This window comes from Aspergillus undulatus (assembly GCF_047715775.1).
Source record: "Aspergillus undulatus strain CBS 261.88 unplaced genomic scaffold BDV17scaffold_9, whole genome shotgun sequence".
Taxonomy (NCBI): Eukaryota; Fungi; Ascomycota; class Eurotiomycetes; order Eurotiales; family Aspergillaceae; genus Aspergillus; species Aspergillus undulatus.
The window spans coordinates 464,458-485,344 of record NW_027396613.1 but is presented as its reverse complement, the minus strand read 5'-3'; the positions used below and the strand labels follow the sequence as shown (position 1 = coordinate 485,344).

General features: G+C 52.6%; 9 protein-coding genes across 9 annotated transcripts; 3 read left to right on the top strand and 6 right to left on the bottom strand.

Moving 5' to 3' along the window:
- Positions 1 to 250: 250 nt before the first annotated feature.
- On the bottom strand, positions 251 to 2,070 carry BDV17DRAFT_288734 (uncharacterized protein; the record flags this gene model as incomplete). Its single annotated transcript, XM_073761476.1, has 5 exons — positions 251 to 440; positions 1,271 to 1,401; positions 1,522 to 1,648; positions 1,723 to 1,835; positions 1,882 to 2,070. 5 exons carry the CDS (start codon positions 2,068 to 2,070, stop codon positions 251 to 253), a joined length of 750 nt encoding a protein of 249 aa, XP_073618508.1.
- Positions 2,071 to 2,256: 186 nt separating this feature from the next.
- BDV17DRAFT_241280 (uncharacterized protein) lies at positions 2,257 to 3,214 on the bottom strand. The gene has a single exon (XM_073755970.1). The coding sequence runs from the start codon at positions 2,911 to 2,913 to the stop codon at positions 2,356 to 2,358; it is 558 nt and encodes a 185-aa protein (XP_073618507.1). The 5' UTR covers positions 2,914 to 3,214; the 3' UTR covers positions 2,257 to 2,355.
- A 300-nt stretch (positions 3,215 to 3,514) lies between these two features.
- BDV17DRAFT_280143 (FAD-binding oxidoreductase) lies at positions 3,515 to 5,379 on the top strand (the record flags this gene model as incomplete). Its single annotated transcript, XM_073759837.1, has 9 exons — positions 3,515 to 3,751; positions 3,822 to 4,039; positions 4,077 to 4,117; positions 4,186 to 4,247; positions 4,296 to 4,386; positions 4,446 to 4,492; positions 4,544 to 4,764; positions 4,917 to 5,054; positions 5,208 to 5,379. The coding sequence occupies 9 exons, from the start codon at positions 3,515 to 3,517 to the stop codon at positions 5,377 to 5,379; spliced, it is 1,227 nt and encodes a 408-aa protein (XP_073618506.1).
- Positions 5,380 to 5,541: 162 nt separating this feature from the next.
- BDV17DRAFT_241308 (uncharacterized protein) lies at positions 5,542 to 5,967 on the bottom strand. The gene has a single exon (XM_073755971.1). The coding sequence runs from the start codon at positions 5,878 to 5,880 to the stop codon at positions 5,626 to 5,628; it is 255 nt and encodes an 84-aa protein (XP_073618505.1). The 5' UTR covers positions 5,881 to 5,967; the 3' UTR covers positions 5,542 to 5,625.
- A 1,121-nt stretch (positions 5,968 to 7,088) lies between these two features.
- Positions 7,089 to 9,040, top strand: BDV17DRAFT_301804 (cytochrome P450; the record flags this gene model as incomplete). Its single annotated transcript, XM_073764315.1, has 5 exons — positions 7,089 to 8,000; positions 8,070 to 8,191; positions 8,262 to 8,575; positions 8,672 to 8,773; positions 8,853 to 9,040. The coding sequence occupies 5 exons, from the start codon at positions 7,089 to 7,091 to the stop codon at positions 9,038 to 9,040; spliced, it is 1,638 nt and encodes a 545-aa protein (XP_073618504.1).
- A 506-nt stretch (positions 9,041 to 9,546) lies between these two features.
- BDV17DRAFT_256219 (putative ubiquitin conjugating enzyme (UbcC)) lies at positions 9,547 to 11,070 on the bottom strand. Its single transcript, XM_073757039.1, has 2 exons — positions 10,374 to 11,070; positions 9,547 to 10,318 (listed from the first exon to the last, which is right to left on the bottom strand). Exons 1-2 carry the CDS (start codon positions 10,564 to 10,566, stop codon positions 9,840 to 9,842), a joined length of 672 nt encoding a protein of 223 aa, XP_073618503.1. The 5' UTR covers positions 10,567 to 11,070; the 3' UTR covers positions 9,547 to 9,839.
- Positions 11,071 to 11,695: 625 nt separating this feature from the next.
- Positions 11,696 to 17,147, top strand: BDV17DRAFT_241212 (putative ABC bile acid transporter). Its single transcript, XM_073755969.1, has 2 exons — positions 11,696 to 12,083; positions 12,138 to 17,147. Exons 1-2 carry the CDS (start codon positions 12,019 to 12,021, stop codon positions 17,008 to 17,010), a joined length of 4,938 nt encoding a protein of 1,645 aa, XP_073618502.1. The 5' UTR covers positions 11,696 to 12,018; the 3' UTR covers positions 17,011 to 17,147.
- A 653-nt stretch (positions 17,148 to 17,800) lies between these two features.
- BDV17DRAFT_288728 (uncharacterized protein) lies at positions 17,801 to 19,096 on the bottom strand (the record flags this gene model as incomplete). Its single annotated transcript, XM_073761475.1, has 5 exons — positions 17,801 to 17,877; positions 17,940 to 18,051; positions 18,135 to 18,528; positions 18,610 to 18,860; positions 18,938 to 19,096. The coding sequence occupies 5 exons, from the start codon at positions 19,094 to 19,096 to the stop codon at positions 17,801 to 17,803; spliced, it is 993 nt and encodes a 330-aa protein (XP_073618501.1).
- Positions 19,097 to 19,296: 200 nt separating this feature from the next.
- Positions 19,297 to 20,579, bottom strand: BDV17DRAFT_256215 (uncharacterized protein). The gene has a single exon (XM_073757038.1). It carries the CDS (start codon positions 20,499 to 20,501, stop codon positions 19,719 to 19,721), a length of 783 nt encoding a protein of 260 aa, XP_073618500.1. The 5' UTR covers positions 20,502 to 20,579; the 3' UTR covers positions 19,297 to 19,718.
- Positions 20,580 to 20,887: the final 308 nt, after the last annotated feature.

The window sequence follows — 20,887 nt, the reverse complement described above, 5'->3', positions numbered from 1 at the left end:
GCGGTACAGTCGCTGCTGCCGAGCAGGAATACAATGCGCTTTGTGTCTGACCCTGACTCTGTAAAGTCACGCGGTGGATAGAGACGGTGCGTTGTCCACGGCGGGGCCTCAATCGAGTTCGAGTCCTGGGTTTCGATTCCAAGTTCAGAACGCAAAGGGGACGATGTCGATTCCGACGTCGAGGCCGGTCCAGGTGTCCTCCCAGCGCCAAAAACGTTCTTCCCCTCTCCCTCCACACATAGCTGGCCTTCTAGGACACGGACGTACTCGGATTGGTGGGGGTGAAAGTGCAGCGGGGGAGGGAGGAGAGAGACAGCCATAGAGAGCGGGTGAATGTCACCCTTAGGACGAAGATGAGATTGAGAATGGGCGTAGATGAAGTTGGGAAGATGTCTGGAGCGGGGTCGGGTACGAGGTCTGTCGTTATGGCTCCGTTGAACCTTTTTCCGCAGACTCGTTAGTTAATGTTCTAGTAGTCCTTGCCATTGTCTGAGCTCTGAAGCCGGGGACGGGCACAGAGACGAAGACGGAAACGTACACGGAGAACCAGAGCTGGCTTGAGTCGGCCATGGCGAGGGGGTGTTGGCTGCGGAATCTACCTATGTACGTCCTTGTTTGTCTTTTGTAGTCTGGCGGTTGACTCTACGCAGGCGTTTCTTTTGCTATAATTGGCTGCAGCCATTGTCGGGGATGCTAGAAGCATTCTATCAATATCCCGCATTTAGGTATATCTCAACCCAGTCCTACCATTCAGTCCAACCCATCCGCGTCACCCGTCTAACCTATCATACGATGCATAAGAACCAGTAGCAGCCTTGCTCGAGTCTCACTGCCCCAATTCAAAGGACCTTGCTGCCGAAAATTCGGCGCTCCGCCTCAAATTAATCGCCAACTGTCGTATTGCGGGAAGAGAGGCCCCGATTAATGCCACGGAAGGCTCTACCTGCGATGGAATCCAGAATGTTGTTCCGTAGTCGTCGAACTGCGGCGGGACAGGCTGGCTCATTTGGCACTCGGTCCCTGAGAGTGGACCTGAATTAGCGACTGATGAGGTTTCAATCCCGGGCTGCAGCTCCAACTTACACACGGGGTTGATACGCGAGTATCGAGTCATTTGCTGCACGAATATACCCCGCTTATACGTCGCTGATATGCAGAAGCGCTATACAGAAGACTTCCAGCTTAGCGGAATTTTCTTGTCTGTCTTTCCCTCCATTCAACCCAACCTTCATCACGGACTGAGTGGAATAAACAGGATGAATGCACATACCCAGCCCTCAACGCAAGAATCGCCGCCGTCCCAATCTGCTTCCGCAGCGGCATCTGCAACTTGCTCACGGAGTACAACCGGGTGAAGAACAGAATCAGATCGAACGCCATGCTGACGCTGTACAGGGCAACCTGTGTGTAATAGTATTACCAGTCATTGAAATACAGCGGGCGTTATAGCGGATGCCACGTCTTGTAAAGAGGACGACAGAGGAAGATGGGCAAGAGCGAGAAGGCGATCAGGTAGATTACCTGGAAGGCTAGCAGGAGCCAGAGGAAGAGGCGCAGACGGGGCATTGCCTGGGCGAACATGCGGTGGTAGAGGAGCAGGATGGAGGTTTTGATGCTCATGCTCATGGCGGGTAGAGCTAGGCTGAGCCTATAATGCCCTGCTGGTGGATTAGATGACTCTGTCTAATATGAAAGGAAGAGCCCGAATGAATAGATGTATACCTGACCTTGAACCAGACCGAGAACTCCCCCTCGGTGATCTCCCAGAGTGGCTTTCCAACCCCGGCATGGAGATTGACATAGCCGGCCATTGCGGTCCATCCGATGTAGAAGAGCTAGCCTGGTTAACATGATAAACCTTGATTACGGCACTTGACTCACCAGTCCGGGGCCAACCGCATAGCCATCCGCACCAGACACCCATGCGTGAAACCGATGCGCAAGCCGTACAATCACGCACGCGCTGGACACGAATCCGAGGACGATACAGGCTATTGCGGCGGAGTACACCTTGTGCGTGTCATTGATTGTCTCCGGGGGAGGCAGCAAGTCTGGGGCTAGGGAAGCCATTCTCAACAGTGGCGGTTGAGTTGTGTATGAGGCTCTGGAAGCGTAATCTTTATGCCTCAATTCTGAAGCTTTTCACCTCCTATTGACTTACCTAATGAAATTGTTACTGCGTACATGTCAAGAGTCAAGACGAGCGATCACCCAGGGCCAGCCGGATCTTCGCTGCATGTCAGCCGTCATATTTAAAATCTGCCTGCATAGCGTTGTCTAGATAGTAAATGAGTTGGTGCCACGTCCTCCACCCCGAACGAGCACCGCAAGGCCCGGAGGTATGATGCCGTCAGCTTATTCAACGCCAGCCCTGGGGCTAAGTACCAGTTCCATTAACAAACCACCCACGAACGACGCCCCTACCAACCAGAAGCCGTTGCCGAAACACCACCAACAGCTGCTGCTACTCCTCAAGTCGACCTTCCAGATCATCACACTCAGCGACCCCGCCGACCCCAGCACAGGGACAGAGTAGTACATCACCGGCAGATTTCCAAGCCGCCCGCACATGATAAGCAGCGGGGTCATTGCGAGGAGAAGCCGCCACATTAGTGGTTTTGTATTGCCCCTATGGAGAACGGCCAGGCACTTGATCCCTGCCTTGTGGTCATCGGCTAGGTCTTGGTGTGCGTAGATGGTGTCGTAGGCAATTGCGCAGAGGGTGCAGGCAGCAAACATGCGGACAGTGGCTTGCGAGGTGTTGTCGCTGTCGGCACCCCGCAGAATGGGCAACCCAACCGCTAAGCATTCCATTACCACAGACCACGACAGGCAGAGGCCAAGTACCAGCTGGGGGTAGTACGTGTGCCGCTTGGCCCAAGGGTGGTATGTCCATCCGAGAATCCCGGGCATCGCGTATAGGCTGGCCGAGAGAAAGCTTCCCGGGATGGATGATTTCAGAAATAGCAAGGCGCCGAGGGCTTGAGTAACAGTAAATGCAAATGCAGCGGTGGGTGATACTGCGCCGCGGGGGATCGGCCGACGTCGTGTTCGTTCAACGAGGGCTCCAGCGGGGTATCGATCGCGTCGTTCCAGGTGTGAATGGCATTGGACACGAAAATGTTACCGCCCAGAAGCTGGAGGCTTGCATGAGCTATATCAGATTCAGCAGTAGGAGATTCGGTGAGAATAGCTGAGGGAAGTAGATCAGAAAAAGGCCGGCAGGGGGGATAAGACGGGCGAGTTGGCCAAACGGCAGGATCGAGTCGGGGACGCTCCTCAACCAGCCAGCCCGGTGGTCGCCAATGTAATTGGTGCGATTTGACGATTGTTGTAGCATGGTCAGGAGGGGAACGTTCTTTACTGTGAGACGAAACAAAGAAACAAAGAAACTGGGGTGACGAGGGTGTCTATTTATCTCACAGCTTACCCCTACCCTAGTCTCCTCCTCCACTACAGCTCATGTAACCAATTACCTTACTTTTCTCGACCATTCTCATCATTCCACCCCACCATGTCGCGCACGATCAATGCCTTTGCCTCCAGTCTTGGTTTCGCTCCTGCACAGGCCCAGGGGCTGCAGGGCTGGCCTGAGAGCGAGCCCAATGCCGCCGCCGTGCTATGGCATCAGGAGGCCGCGGCTTCTGTGCCCATTGCCTTCGCGCAGTCTCTACTCTCCGTCTTCTTCGGGCTCATTGTCGAAAGTAACCCGGTCCATATAGCTGCACTGCATGCATACTGGTCAGCGCCCGTTTGGCATTGCTGGTTGACCAGAAACTAACGCTTGAGCCCCGCTAACCGGGTCGACTGCTTGCTCCGAGTCCCCCTCCTTTGTCGTGCTCCCCAGGACAACCAACGAGGTCTTTCTAGTCCTAAAAGTCATCAACTCTCTGCATCTGACCTTCTCCGTCCGCAGCGGAGGCCATTCACCCAACCCCGGCTGGGCGGGTACACGCCAGCCCGGCCTCGTCAATGATCTTCGCCGTATCAATCAGGTAGCTGTCACCGACGAGGTCGTGAGCCTGGGCCCCGGTGCGCTGTGGGGTTAGGTCTACGAAGCCTTAGATATGCACAAGCTCAGTCATCGGTGGTCGCATTCCGTCAGTGAGAGTCGGGGGTTTTAATCTTAGGAGGTAGGTCTTGCCGTGGAAAGTCGAGAGTGTTGAACTAAGACGTCTGTCGCAGGGGGGTTCTCCCATTTCTCAAGTCAGTATGGGCTTGCGACAGATAACGTGAAGAAATTTGAGGTATGACTCGTTCCCTTCTCAACTCTTCTCCTGCTAAGTCTCGGCCAGATTGTGCTCGGTGACGGCACCATCACCGATGTGAATGCCGACAACAAGCCCGACCTCTTCTGGGCACTGAAGGGGGGTGGCGCCAATTTCGGTCAGTCAGACCTCGCCACCTCTTACGCATCTTGGAAGCTCTCTGATTGAACCCACCAGGCGTTGTCGCCCGGTTCGACCTCTACAACATCTGGTATGAAATCGGTGTATACCTACTCGACCAGATAGACGCCATTATCAACGCCTTTGCTTCGTAGCAGCACAACTGCTCCCATACCAGAGCCACCGTCGCTTTGATCGTTGGTCTCGACGCCATCATACTCGACCTGATATACTCTGAGCCCAGGGAAGAAAGACCGGCCTGCTTTGCCCCATTTAAAACCATCCCTGCAATAACCTACCCCATTCCCGCTGCCGACTGCACGGTCCTACAACTCACACAGATACTGGACGCAGCGGCATCGGCCACGCTTCCGCAGTAGGACTTTCTTTATCTTCACTCACTCTGCCCCTTCTTTCTAAGCTGATCCTCGCTATCGCCGCTGCAGGTTTTAACGCCATGACTACCGCGGCGCGAGCTCCAAGATCGACGCCCAACTGTACAAAGAGATGCATGCCTTCTGGAGGGAGAAAACCCTCGTCGTGGGGGGCGTCGACGGCCGCGAACCAGACCTTCATCCTGCAGCCTATCACCGCCGCCGTGGTCAAGTACGGCCATGACGAAGGGGGCAAGTGCCTCGGGCTCGCAGCCGGGAATGCGCAGTGTAGGTTTTCATGTGCTCTTCCGTCCATTCCCCAGCTCTAAGCTCACCGTCCCCTGGTTACGGTCAGGATGGACGACCCTAATCGACTGGGAGCATGAGAAAGACGACGACGCCGTACGGAGTATCTCTATAAGTGGAAATCGTTGGGTTTGAAGAGAGGACTCCGTAACGGGTTTGTGTATATGGGCGATGCGTCGAGGGATCAGAATCTGCTTGCGTCTTATGGCGAGGAGAATCTGGAGAGGCTGAAAGCCGTCTCGTTGAAATATGACCCGGGGCAGGTGTTTCAGCGGCTGCAGAATAATGGGTTTCTTCTGTCGATGGTCTGAAAGAATCAACCCACTCGAAGGGTGGTGTAATCGCTCCGGTAGTGGAGACCTGTCATTTACCAAAAGGACGGGATGCATCAGACCGAACTTGCTTCCATAAATAGCCCAATTTCCTTCTATCGATCCCAGCCTAGGGGCTGGGCAACCTCAGGTTATATCCCGGTCTCTTCTCGTCACACAGCCCCAGGGATTTCCGTCCTCAGTTCAAATCACTCGCCGGGCATGAATTCCATCCATCTGCATACGTTAAATTAAGCCTCTTTCATTACTACCTTCCCCCAACCCCTGGGAACGCCGGTAGCTGACAACGGGAACAGGGTCTGAGATGCATTTAGCGTCTAGCGGCGACATTACCAGGCGCTGAAGCATCATGCAGACGACTCTGCTTGTAGCCTGGAGGTGGGCGTAATAATCAGTGGCTGTTATCGTGCCATTCGTGAGGCCCATGAGAAGCGCGGTCCCGATTGTGATTCTTGTGCGCGCAGGTATTGAAGCCTTCATATGATTGGAATCGGTAAGGCTCCAATGCAGTATCCGGAACAATCCATATTGTCCTTAATAAAGTTAATTCTCTCTACTATAACGGGCCGACACCGTCCACAAGCTACTGCATTCCGTCTGTGGGATCGATTGCATGAAACGGTGCTCGGAGCCATGTCCTACCTGAGCTGCCATATTAGTACCTACTCGTAGTTACCATGTGCTAATGAGCCGCAGGACGCCTCATACAGGAGTGGGTACCTTTTGTTACACCGCAATTTCGCCCTGGGGGAGAGAGAGTGCTTGTATGTCTCCCCAGTCAGTAGTCCATTTACGATAGTTAGCCCGTGTATCCAACCCCAGCTAAACTGACAGTGCTCAAATCCGTGAACAAGTAGACGTCCTCATACCATGCTGCGGGGTTACAAAATCCACATGCCCTAGGTGAGCAAAGTAATCGGCGGTCTGTAGGCTAATTCGGGTAGCCCACAACCGTAGGGAGCCGAACCACTAACGTGGTGGTTTCGCTTCGAATTTTGTCCGACCTTCGACGAGCAAACCTCGCTTTGACAAGCCTCCTGTCATTTTGGATGTATATCCAGCCCCGTCGCTAAAGTGGTGAGACGGGTGAACGCAGTTACCCATACCCCTAGTTGGAATTGAAACCTGATGTAAGAGGACGATGGCAGGCTTTTTCAATCGTCTAGTTACTGCGGCAAAAGTCTAGGTGGATCTCTAGGTAGTATGGGTTGCATCAATCGTGGGATACTAAGGACAAGTAGTAGTGTTCGAAGCCCCTCCGAATTAGGGCTCTATCAACTGCGAAGACCCTGAAATTTTCCAGCCCTACATGAGACACCCCACGTTACATATACGACTACCAATATAGTCTGGTGCTCTGTACATCTGTGCAACCACTGTGTCTCCCACCCCGGGGTTGTAGGAGGCAATATCGGCCTCTGGCCCGGCCAAAGGATTACATAGCTACTTGAGCTGGTCCGTCGTGGCTCGTGGACGTGGACATGATACCCGCTCTGTATACAGTATCCAGCCGATACCAGAATTCTATTTTGAAGAAGCCCCATTGTACCTTCTGCACGTAATGCCAGGGGTGTCGAAAGGAGGTATGGGTGCGTGCTCAGGATAAAAGGGAGCAAGCTGGGGTATCCCGGGTCTTCTGGCCAGATGCCTCAACTCTTCACCTCTGCGAGCTCAACCTCCTAGCAGGCATGTCCCTTGAGCATCTTATCCCCGTCCTAGCCGGAACTCTCTCTCACATTTTCTATTTCCGTCGAGGGGAGCACCACCTGAGTGGCCTGCTCTATCTCAATGCCCTGGCCTTGATTACCTCTGCATCGGTCGTATATCTGGTATACAAACACGGCAGTAACGTGCATGATGCATCATTCCAAGTTTTCTGTCCCGCAGCCAGCTACCTCTTTGGTCTATACACCAGCCTGCTAGTTTACCGCGTCTTCCTCCACCCTCTATGCAAATTCCCAGGTCCAGCAGCATACAGAGCCTCAAGCTTTTGTCTCTCGGCACAACTAGGCAAGAAACGCGACGCCTTTCGCCACTTCAACCATCTGCATAAAATTTACGGCCCTTTTGTCCGTGTCGGGCCCTCCGAGCTCTCCATCGCACACCCGGCCGCTGTCAACGCCATTTACGGCGCAGCGTCAAAATGCACCAAGGCAGCATGGTACGATCTGAACAAACCCGTCATCTCATTGCATACAATGCGCGAGCGAGCTTCGCACCATGCGCGTCGTCGCGTTTGGAGCGCAGCATTCAGTGAGCGCGGGCTACGCATGTACGAGCAGCGGATCCGCGTGCACCGCAGGAAGTTGATCGATTACCTCTGCGCTGTAAATGGGAAGCCGGTCGATGTGACGAAGTGGTTTGGGCTGTATAGCTTTGACGTCATGGGTGATCTGGCCTTTGGGAAGGGGTTGAGTATGCTTGACAAGAGAGACAGCGAGGAACACTTGGTCGTCCAGTCGCTTCAGGAGGGCCTGGCGGCGCTGAGCTTCATGCCCTCCGTGTGGGCGCTGAGGCTCCTAGCGGGTATTCCTTGGCTTGCGAGGGATCGGTGGCGGTTTCTTGATTTCTGCACCAGGCAGCTTCAACAGCGATTGCAGGTATGGTTTTGTCTGGTCGAGCGCATGGTGGAATTTTGGCCCAGGACTGATCAGTGAGTATTCAACCAGACTGATCAATCGATCCCGGACATTGCGTCGGCCATGTTGGCGCCTTTAAATGGGAGATCACCGACAAAACACGAATTGAATCTGTTGTCGGGAGAGTCCCAGCTGATTGTTGTTGCCGGCAGGTGAGCACTAGCCCTAACTTGATGTTCCAACCTTGCTTTGCCATCTACTAAGTAACCCGACAAACCAAAGCGACACAGTAGCAACAACCCTAGCAAGCATCCTCTACGAGCTGGTGCGACACCCCTCACACATTGAAAAACTGCGGCAGGAACTCGCTCCCTGCACCCTTGACACCAACAGCGGCGAGTACGCATACGAGTACAAGAACGACAAGATAGCCAGCCTCCCCCATCTCAACGGAATAATCAACGAAGCTCTACGCCTCCACCCGCCAATTCCCACCGCGCTGCAGCGGAAAACTCCACCGGAGGGTATCGAGATTGGTGGAACTTGCATCCCGGGGAATATGACTGTCTGGTGTCCGCAATATGTGCTTGGGCGAGGTATGTCCATGTTTCCACCTAGGGAAATGATGCTTTACTTTATTTCCTTACCTAGATATCTAAAGCTGATTTGATACCCTAACTTTTATCTCACAGATGAGAACACCTACTCCAATCCCGAAGCCTTCATTCCCGAGCGATGGTATCAGTCTCCACATTTGATCAAGGACAGGGATGCCTTTGCGCCTTTCTCGATAGGTAATTAGATTTTAACATGCGCCTTTACCCCCGTCCACTTACCATTAAGATCATGAATTCGACTGATACCATCATATAGGCCCCTACGGCTGCATCGGAAAATCCCTCGCCCTACTCAACATCCGCACCATGATCGCGCAGCTCGTCATGACTTTTGATATTTCGTTCGGACCGGGCGAGGACGGGGGCAGGTTTGAGGGCGAGACGACGGAGCAGTTTACTGTGCAGAAGGGGGGGTTGGATCTTGTTTTTCGGGGGAGGGGGTAGAGTGCTTTTACTGGGAGTCTTGGGATTTATTCATCACCGCTGTGAGGACATGAGGATTACAGATAAAAGTGGTCACCCGCGAGGCGCTGGTGGGTGAGTGGTCGGATTGTTTTCAGCGCCTGCAGATACCTCCAATGTCCATGTACGCATTGAAAAGAAAACCAAAATTCAGAGATAGAGAGCATGAAGTCAGCGAGCTATGCCGTGCGCAGCTTAATGGCCATCACCATAGCATAACCCACGCTGCCTCGGATTATGAGCAGTCAGACACGGTGGGAGAATTCTTATGGTCTAGCACTCGCTTATATGGTAGATCAAGCTGTTGTCCACTAAAGGCAAGAGGCCGGGTCGGTCGTTATGTTGAATAGATTACCGAAGCATGGACCTCTTAGGAGGATAGAAGATAGAGCCGAATCCAGATAGGAGGAATCTCACACAGCATCAACCTTGACCAAGGGCTGAGAAAGGGCGTTCTGACGGAGTGTTTGAAGACAGTCTGCGAAACATGGTTCATAAAACTCAATTGAGCAATGTCTATTCCGAGCAAGCAAGTCTAAAGCTAGTTCTATGGAAGTAAAGTCAATTACCGATGCACTTGAACGCGAAAATTGGATATCATAACATAACAAATATAAAGAAACCCTTAATATACCGAGCGCCTCGCTATGCCAGTGCCCGAACCGAAAACCCAGTCAGTCATTGTCGTGAAGCCCGAAGCCCAGCCTCGTCCGTCGAGTTGAGTTTCCCAGAAGCGACACTGGTGTACCCTCAATCATCTCCACTCCCAAGGTTCGTTCATTCACTCGTCGTCACTCCCAGATTCATCCCCTTGCTCAAAAGCATCAGAGTCCATCTCCTCCTGATCACTCCCACTACCCCCAAACATATCATCTACGTCGCTCTCGGCCCAGAAGTCGGAGTCGTCATCCTTGACATGCTTCGGCGGAGGTCTTGTGCTCTCGTGCGTCGGCATCTCGAATCCCTCGGGAATATCGGCCTTCGACGCCTCCACACACGTCCGCACCTTCTCCTTATATGCCTCGGGGTCCTTGCGGAGGAGAACACCCGCGTCGACGTTTGCTGGGGAGGAGACTTCGGCGTCGTCGAGGAGGGAGATGATGGAGATAAGGACAGACTCGACGCGTTGGGCGGGCGACCAGCGCTCGGAGGCAAGTTCACCGGACATTTCGTCTTCGCCGGGGGAGTGGAGGATGGAGATGCAGAGCTTGCCGTCGGGGTAGATGTTTGGGTGGCAGAGAGGGCGGAGGAAGCGGAATTCTATTCCAGAAACTATTAGCAATGGTTCGGTGTTGTGTTGAGGGTGGAGGAATACCTGGAGGCGAGTATGGGTAGTTTGAAGGGAACTTCATGGCGGCCTTGAAATAGCCGCCGTAGAAGATCGAGTCGGGGTTCAGCACAATAAGCCCGATGGTCCAGTTGAAGATGTCGTCGTTCTTCAGCTCGAGGTTCACCCAAGGTTCTTGCGAGAGAGCCTTGAACTCGTTCATCAAGATCCGTTCGGCCATAGTGGGTGGCGTTGTAGTCTTGAAATTGAGAGTGGCTGTTGCGGAAGGGAGCACTCGAGGTGGGCTATAGGTAGGGACGGAGGACAATGCCGAAAGGGACTTGTCGAGCAAGTGATTGTCGCATGAAAGACAAGGGAGAAGAAAGAAAGATGGAAGAGAGAAAATGAACGAAAGGGGAGAGAGAGCACAAAAAGCCAGGAAAGGAGACTGGGCGGCTATCGGTTTCAGGTGGTTGCGGTGGAAGAAACTGACTTGCCTGACGCCATTCGCGCTCTCAAACTGATCGTGGCGAGACGCCGATAACGGAACCTTCCGGGTGGCGCAGAGTCCAACCTTGGGGGCGTCTGACCTACAGACTTACCTGAGATCCCACACCTGGTGTTTCGTAGACTTAACTCCAGTATACAGGGTATTTGTCCCTAAAACTAGGTTTGATTCCTCGAAAGTCAAGAGGTCTCGGAAAGCGGGGGAGACCGTTGAGTGGGGATTCGTGCATGAAGCGGCCGATACATACATATATATATCCGTTCTAATCTAGATTTGGCCGCCTATGGGCACATGAACAACTTGACGAGACAGAAAATCAGGCCATGAACACATGTAACACCGACGACCTGGTGACCCTGGCGTCACGAGCAGCAGCGGGAGCACAGACAATTAGCTTGATTATCTCCGACTACGCATCCCTGTTCCTTGACCGACGTCTAGCGTTATCAGTCGGTCTGATATGCAGGACAGAATCAGTCCCAGCTGGAGAGCCGGGATCCAGGTTGAATCAAGAATGCAGTGGAAGATCCAGGCCTTAGCTCAGGCCCATCTTTTCCTCAACTGTCGAATCTGACGGGGGCTGGTAGCTCGTATTGGATGTGGTCATCATTGGATGCTGCCGATAGCGCGTCGGGGGTGGACAGCTCAGATGCTCTGCATGGAGTAGCACAACCTGGGCCTGTGGGACGGGATTGACTCAGAACACCTTGTGCAAGAACTCCGCAGATAGACGCAAAGAATCGACTCAATCACGAACGATACTGGTACGGGGACTGCAAGAGTCTAGCTGCGAGCAAGAACTGTGGGCGGTGACGGTCCAATCCGACAGTTCTTACTAACAGCCCGCCTCCGACTCCTTCCCTTCCGTCATCTCGATTTCCATCTGCTGCTCCCTTCCCTTTCACTGCTGCTTTATCAATTGTTCCGCTGTTACTCTTTCACGGCCCCATTGTTGCTGCTCGCCAGAGCTCCCCGATTATTATCTCGTATTCTTCTATTCTGTGTTCCCCGCCTTGCCATGTTTTTGCCTTTCTTTCTGAGCTTGGTGACGATCTAGAACGCAAACTTGCTGTCTGAAAAGTCTGTCCTCGCCTCTTCTCGTCCTGGCTGCGTGTGCTGTCCGGTGCTGAAAAGAGGCGGGTTTCGCTCTCCTTTGCGACTTCTCTGTCGTGAACTGCTTTCGCCATGATTCCGCAATGCGCCGGCCCGATCTGGGCTGTCGATGATCTTTCCCGTTGTTTCCAACGCAGGTATGCTGTTATCTGATCGTCCGGAGGGGCTCGTCTAACAGGCAACGTTCTTAGGTATCTGCAAGAAATCCTGCCACTTACCGCTTGCGCCCTCTCGCTTGTACTCATTCTGACCCACGTCGCCTATCATTACGTCTTTTCCCGAAAGAGCTTCTCCTACGAACTCCTGCCGAGCGACGATGCCGGTGGCGCGCAGCACACACGAGGGGCGGACGACCTGGCGGACGAATCGGATCCGATGCTAGTCAAAGCAGCGCGACTTGAGCTGCCGCATTTCGAGCTCGATCGACCCCGCGGCGAGATCGCTTTTGTTGCCTTGGAAGCAGCTGCGCTAATCGGACAAGTCATTGCTTTCGTATTGGTTTTGACATCGGATGCTTGGGGTTATGACGGCCGTCTTCCGGCGGTGGCTCGACTGATCTCCTGGAGCTACCTACTGTTTCTGGTTTTGGTCCGGCTGCTTTTCTCGGTGCGTCAGCTACAACCGTTGGCTAGGCTGTGGAATCATACTACTGCGCTCTATGGACTACAATGGTTGTGCACAGTTTGCGTTTTCCGATCTTCCGTTATCTACCCCATGTCGAGACGTACCATGACATTCTCCGCAATCGAGTTCTCATTGTCCAGCTTTCTTTTACTCCTTTCCGTGAGCACTCGCAGAGGGAACAAGCCCGTTCTTGTTCCACACGAGGAGGGACTGGAGCCGGCCAGACACCCGGTTGCGAGCTTGCTGTCATTAGCGACCTTCTCATGGCTGGATCCGCTTATCTTCAAGGGATATAGACAATCGCTGGAGCTGGAGGATGTCTGGAATTTGACAGCATCCCAGAAAGCTTCGACAGTGCTGGAAGATTTCCGCTGCAGACAGTACAGAGGACCTTTGGTAGTGAAGCTCTTACGTTATTTTGCTGGTACCATCCTGATACAGGGCTTATGGACCATCTTCTCCAACTTGTTCACATACATACCTACTCTTCTTCTTAAGGCAATCCTGGAGTACGTTGAAGACCCACGGTCAACCACGCCGAACGCTGCATGGCTGTACGCAGTACTTTTGTTTGTCTCCGCCGCTACCCAAGGTGTGGCCGATGGGCAGTCTCTTTGGATTGGCCGCAGGATGGGCGTGAAACTCCGGGCCATCATCATCGGCGAGATCTATGCCAAGGCTTTACGAAGGAAGGCTGGCCCATCGGTCGATGCGCCTAGCAAGAAAACCGAGGAAAAGCCTCCGCAAAGCAGATTGAGGCGGGTTCTCACGTTTGGTCGTAAGAAGAAAGCCGCCGCCGCGGACCCGGAGAACGATACTTCCAAGAAGGAGGAAAAAGAAGGCGAATCATCCGCCAACATTGGAACAATCATCAACCTCATGGCTATTGATTCCTTCAAAGTTAGTGAAGTTGGTGCCTATCTGCACTTCCTGTGGGCCAGCGTGCCTACGCAGATTGTCATTGCAGTCACGCTTCTGTACCGACTCCTTGGATTCAGCTCGTTTGCCGGTATCATCATCATGGTCCTCATGCTCCCTATCAACTTGATCATCGCCAAAAAGTTCTCGAGCCTGCAGAAACAGATTCTCAAGGGAACCGACGCACGTATTCACTCAACAAACGAAATTCTCCAAAATATTCGAATTATCAAGTACTTCGCCTGGGAGGAGCGTTTCGAGGACATTGTCAATGAAAAACGACGAGCTGAGCTTCGGGCCCTGCGTTTCCGTTACATTCTTTGGTCTACCGCCGCAACGGTTTGGTACGGGACTCCGATTTTGATCACCTTCGCTTCGTTCTTCCTCTACACGGTTGTTGAAGGGAAGAAGTTAACACCCTCGATCGCGTTCCCCGCGCTTTCGATGTTCTCCCTGCTTCGTATTCCCCTCGACCAGTTGGCCGACATGGTGGCTCACGTCCAAGAATCTAAGGTCTCACTCGACCGTGTCGACGAATATCTGAATGAAGCCGAGACTGAAAAGTACACGCAGCTAGCTGATGGAGATACTCTCGAACCTAGGATTGCACTGGAGAAGGCCACCTTGACCTGGGGTACCGGAAAGAAGAGCGCCGACCAGGAAGACACCTTCAAGCTGATTGACGTTAACGTTGAGTTCTTGATCGGAAAACTGAACATCATCGCCGGGCAAACAGGCTCAGGAAAGACGTCTCTGTTGATGGCATTGCTGGGAGAAATGAAGCTTTTGGAAGGAAACGTTCACCTCCCTGGTGGCACGGCTAACCGAGCCGAATTGCCCGTTGATCCTTGTACAGGTCTAATTGAGAGTGTCGCCTATTGCGCCCAAGAGGCGTGGCTCGTGAATGATACCATAAAGGAAAACATCACCTTCGCCTCGCCATTCGACCAACGCCGATACGATGCCGTCATCAAGGCTTGCGCCTTGGAGCGTGATCTTGAAATTCTTGATGCGGGTGACGAGACTCTAGTTGGAGAGAAAGGTATCGGTCTGTCTGGTGGACAGAAGCAGAGAATCTCGCTTGCTCGTGCCATTTACAGCAAAGCCCGCCACTTGCTTCTCGATGACTGTCTCAGCGCTGTCGACTCTCATTCCGCCAAGCACATCTTCAGCCAGGCACTGACCGGCCCTCTCATGTTAAACCGGACATGCATCCTTGTGACCCATAACATCGCCTTGACTGCCCCGTACGCAGACTATATCGTTGCCATTGAGAATGGTAAGGTCAGCTTCAAGGGCCGACCGGACGAGCCAGGGGCTTCCAAAGCTCTTGGCGAGGATCTCACCAAATCACGCCCGGGCTCTCGGGCAAGCTCTACCCCTCCTAGATCCCGCCGACCTTCCGATACTGGAAACGATTCGAACGAGCCTCACGCCAATGGTGGAACTAATGGAACGCCCGGTAAGCCGATCAAAAAGTCAACGACGGCCAAGTCGAAGCTGGCAGAGTCCAAGGCTGTCGGCAGCATCAAATGGCCAATCATCAAGATGTACCTTCTGTCGATGGGTCCGTGGTACTACTGGATCGTCGCGGCTCTTGTCTTTACTCTTCAACAACTGGGATCTGTGTCGACCAACATTTGGATCCGCCAATGGGCAAACTCGTACAGCACTAACAATGCCGATATCGACAATGAAGGAACTTATTCCGCACTGACCAACTTCAAGTTCCCGTCGTTCAATACCCTTACCGTCCCGCGAACTTCTGGTCTCCACCACCAGCTGGGTACGAATGCTGTGGAATCGGACAACAACGTGAATGTCATGTACTACTTGGGTATCTACGCTCTTCTAGGCGTTCTCTACATTGCAATCTCTGCCACCCGCGAAGGTGTTTTGTTTTGGGGCTCCCTGCATGCATCCAAACACATCCACAAGCGCCTGCTCAAGAAAGTTATGCACGCCAAGTTCAAATTTTTTGATTCAACTCCCCTCGGTCAACTGATGAACCGGTTCTCCAAGGATGTTGAAGCCGTTGACCAGGAAGTTGCGCCTGTTGCAATTGGCATGCTTCACAGTTTAGCTTCCGTCATCATGATTGTGATTCTCATCTCGATCATCACCCCTGGCTTCTTGGTTGCTGCGGTGTTTATCACCATGATCTACTTCGCCTTGGGAGCTATTTATCTTAACGCTTCCCGTGATATGAAGCGTCTAGAGTCGGTACAAAGGAGTCCCCTGTACCAACAGTTCGGCGAGACGCTCAACGGTATTGTCACTATTCGTGCCTACGGCGATGGACCTCGGTTCATTGTAGACAATCACCAACGCATCAACTCCTACAACCGACCTCACATCTACCTGTGGGCCGCCAACCGATGGCTCGCGTTCCGTGTTGATATCACTGGAGCCTTGGTGTCTTTCTTGACCGCTACGTTTATCCTCTCGAACATTGGTAGAATCGATGCAGGTGCCGCAGGTCTTTCCCTGACATACGCCGTGACCTTCACCGAGAACGTCCTGTGGCTCGTCCGACTTTACTCTGAAGTGCAACAGAGCATGAACTCCGTCGAACGTGTCAAGGAGTATCTCGAGGTTGAGCAGGAGGCATCTCCGGTTATTGAAGATTCACGACCGCCTGTCAACTGGCCCACTCGTGGTGAGGTCAAGTTCTCCAGTTACTCTACTCGATACCGCCCGGATCTTGACCCTGTGCTGCGCCAAGTTTCATTCACCGTGCAGTCTGGCGAGAAAGTCGGAATTGTCGGTCGCACTGGTGCCGGAAAGAGTTCTCTCGCCCTTGCTCTTTTCCGTGGTCTGGAGGCAGAGAATGGTCATATCAACATCGACGGCGTGGACATTGGCAGCATCGGCCTGAAAGACTTGCGTGAAGCCATTACCATCGTTCCCCAGGATCCGACTCTCTTTACCGGAACTATTAGGAGCAACTTGGATCCGTTTGGTCACTATAGCGATGAGCAGATCTTCACTGCAATCCGACGGGTGCACCTGATCGGTTCAGGAACTTCTGGCACGGCAACGCCGGTAACTCCACATGCTGAGCAAGAGGCCAGTTTAACCGCCAGCGGCATCCTCGACAATAAGAACATCTTTCACAACCTCGAGAGTCCCGTGTCTGAGTCTGGTTCCAACCTCTCCCAAGGACAGCGACAGTTGCTTTGCCTTGCACGAGCTCTCCTAAAAAATCCCAAGGTCCTGATGATGGATGAAGCCACCGCCTCGATCGATTACACCACGGACGCTAAGATCCAGGAAACCCTCCGGGAGCTCCGTGACAACACAATTATCACCATCGCGCACCGCCTCCAGACAATCATCGACTACGACAAGGTCTTGGTCCTCGACCACGGTCGGGTCGTCGAGTTTGACCATCCTTGGACGCTAGTCAACAAGCAAGACGGTCTCTTCCGGAGCATGTGCGAGAACAGTGGGAACCTGGAGAGCCTGTTAGAGTTGGCGAAGAAGGCGTGGGAGCAGAAGCGTCTTGTTGACGACTCTTAATCATCCCACATCCGAGTATATACATATGCTATCGTTACGGTCGCGCTATTTGTACCTAGCATGATTTGCAGTCAAAAGTTTGGTACATACACGTTGGTTTGGGATACATTGTTCGGCGTTGGTTGTACCTACTTTCTTTCATTGTTCAATGGATTTTTAGACTAATATTCCTGTCCTCATTTCCTAACACTTTATTTATTACATCGCCTAGTGTAGGAATTAGGGCGGCCTAGGACGCTTCCTGTCCTCATCCCTGAGACGGTCAGACGGCCTCCTACAACTTGAACCTCCTTCGAATCCCCACAGAACCTCCGCAAAACAATCGAGAATGGTATACGAATTCGGTGGCCGTAAGCAATCCCTACCATTCACTCTGATCCAGACCAAATTAATTCTGACCACCCAACAGCCCCGGCGCAGCAGCAATAACAAATGGCTTCCCAATCCTACTCTACCTCTTCGCGTATACATGCAACGATATCTCTGGCTGCCCCGTCCTGGTTGATTGACGCGGAGGAATGGTGTTTGGGGCTTAGGGTGAGGATTGGGGACAAGGACATGACAGGTCCAAAGGAGCAGATGGGATGATTTGAGGTGATACGTAGAGGCGATAGTGGAAGGAGCATGGGCGGAGGGATGAGTTTGATTAGTTATGTACGTGGACCGTCCATACATACACAATTGATATCGGAATGGAAACCACAAGACCCCATATAGAACCCGTAATAGTTATCCCATTAGGTACCACTGCTGAACAATCTCTCACCCAAATCTCATCTCCAAAATCAACCTAAACAACGAAAACCGCCTCAATCAACCCAAACCCATCCTCCCCCGTCGTCACCCTCTCAATCCTAACCCAGCCCCCTTCAGTAAATTACCCCACTGCTCTCTATTCCTCTCACGGGCCCCAAATAGCGCCATCATACCAATATCCAACGCCGCCATGATCTTGTCGGCCCCCGTATCAGGGACAATCCCATCGAGGATCCGGAGCCGCGAGTAGCCCGGCGTCAACGCCGCTGCTGGGCCCCAAACGGGCTGCGGGGTGAAGAAGTCGTGGGGGGGGGGGGGGTGTATGTTAAGTCTGAGTCGTGCATTTCTGTTGGAACATTGGGAATTACTTGTGCTTGGTCTTCTAACACAAGTTGTCCTTTCCCCAGGACATACAACCCAGACTCAGAGCCAGAGGTGAGAACACCCTTAACAAGCCTCAAATCCTGCCCGAACCCACCGGCAATATCAACGAGTAGTGGTTTTGTGTCATCAACCGTCGCGCCGTCAAAGATCCGATCCTTGATCCTAAACGTCTCAACCTGCTGCCCCCTCGTGCGCTGAATCGTCATGAACAGGTTAAAGTCGTCCATGGCTGCCTTGTTGCCTGCGCGCCACTCGAACAAACCGAGATCTGTCTTGAAGTGGTACTGGAATAGACTCTTCTCGTGCTCGCTTGGGTTCGTGTACGACGTTTCCGTCAGGTATGCGGGGAGATTGGAGATGATCTGGCTTGAGAAGAGGCTGCATAGACCTCGTATTCGTGTTAGAATACCTAGCACCTATTCCTATAGCCTGTGTGTAGATTGTTTGGTTGGAATGCACGTATTCCTCAACCCCGCCGCAAAAGCCGGGCTTGCAAAGACCCTTGACGCCCCCGTCGCAGCGTACACCACCGGTCCTATCTTGGAAATGATATCCCATGTTGCGTCGACGCGCATCAGCCGGACTATGTGCCATTTGTCGGCAGAGCATTTCTCGGCTAGGTGGGTTGCGCTTAGGGGTTCGGTTGTGGATGCGAGGACTGAAAATATACCTAGGTTGCTTAGGGCTACGAGGCAGGGGTATTTGGCGACCTGGGAAATTGGTCAGTTTTATTGTCTTTTTTTGTTTTAAAGGGGGGTGGGGTTTGGATGGAGATGGGGATGAGCACACTGGCGAGGGTCTCCATGACCACCTGCCCTGGGTCTTGCAGGGTACTTATGATAGATTGACATTTCTGGATTATCTCTCGGTGGGACGAATCATCGGAGACGTCTATTGATGATAGTTGTGCTATAGCCGCTGATGCTTCGTCGACGTTGGTTTCCATGGCTGGCTCCAGGGACCGCTTGCTTGAAACCAGAAAACGACAACAACAATGAACAAGGGCATTTTTGAAAATGCGGTACAAGGAAACCGCGAATGTAGGCCTAGTTTAGTGATGTTATATGTATCCAGAAACTCCGCCCATCTCCGGGCTGATACGAAGAGGCGTTTTCTATACTCCTGACTCCGGAGAGGGTTACACAACGTAAGATCCATATCGGTGAAACTGGATCGTAGATTACTGGCTGGGATAATGTGATATTCAGGACTAGATCTACGTTAAAGTGAGTGAGATTCTCTTTTCGAACGGTATCATGTCTCCGGCTGTCGGTGAGCTGGTTCGCTCCGTGGCCGTGTGCGCATAGTGAGACCCATCTCAGTGCACGGCTTGTAGACCGATACAGATACCTCTTGGCTTCAATAATAATGAAAAATTGTAAATCTTTCGCAAGGTCGTCAGGTAATGTATTCGGTCGAATGATGCCCGCAGTTCATAGCACGTCCCCGGTTCCGAGTACAAATAGAAGAGAACAATGGTTTTGCAGTTATCCAACAAAACACTTTGATCAGACCATAATAAAAGCATAGACTGCCGAATACCGCTCAAGAGACGCCAACCTTCCGATCTAGAGTGCATCATTAGCCCCCGAATCCCAATTCCCAGCCAACTCCCACGGCTCCTTCCTCAAATCCTCCAGTAAACTGCACTCCTCAACACTCTCACAATACACAGCACCTAACTTCTTGAGTGCCTCCCACCGCTCATCCATAGTCAACGCATTCCTAACAGTTACCATTCCCTCGGGGAACAATCCAGTCTCCTCGTCGACGTTGAGAATCCAGACCCCACCTTCGCCATCCTCAGGGAATCCAACCTCCCGAACAGTTGAGAAGACAGGCTCAAACACATCAAGCTCATGGCATTCTCCGCCAACATACAGATCCTGCCCCTCAGGATCCGGATCGTACCAAGAGCCGCCGAATATGCGTAGTTTATGGCAAAATGCGTCCTCATCTTCTTTCGACAGATCGGGACGGTCAGTAGATGCGAACCGGTTGATGCCTAGATGTTGTAGCTCTAGCGGACCAAGTTCAGATAGCCAGACACCACCCGATGAGGGGTAGCATGTCGCCTGCCTTGTCCGGATGCTGTAGCGTGTTGAGGGGAGGGGACATGGATGGCCCTCCGTCTCGATCACGGAGTTTGCGGATCCGCCGGAAAGATCGGGTTCACGGATGGAGGCTGAGAAAGACAGATCAGGAGATTGATAGTGCCAAGAGATGTAGCTGAAGAAGGCGAGAAGGAGGATTGTGATGGTTGTAAGTGCTAATTTTGTCGGACTGCGCTGGTGAAGGGGCTTAGAGGGCTGCGGTCCAGCGGCGCCGGGTTGTTGAGTGTTTTTGGTCATGGTCGCCGAACTAAGGACTGTAATCAGGGCGGGGGATGGCAGTCTAGATAGACAGATGTTTACAAGCTGGAAGGTGATAGGAAGTGTGTGAAATGAGAAGATCCCCAGAGTAGGAGTGAGACATCTGAGGCTTTGAGTAATTTCCCGTCTTTGGCTGACTTTGGGGGCGGAGAAGCTTTTCTAATCTCAAATCCCAAGAAGTCATGAAAGATTGCCTAACAGGCTAGTGGACTATGGCCAATGACAGCTGAAATTACAGGCTGATCAGGGCCAAGAAGCGTAATAACTTGCGCCAAGTTCAGTTTGGACCCCAAACCCCCAGGCTCAGCCCCTGCAAGGGCTGCCCTAGGGCTGATTTTTAGCCTGAAGCTGTAGAGTCTGTCTAC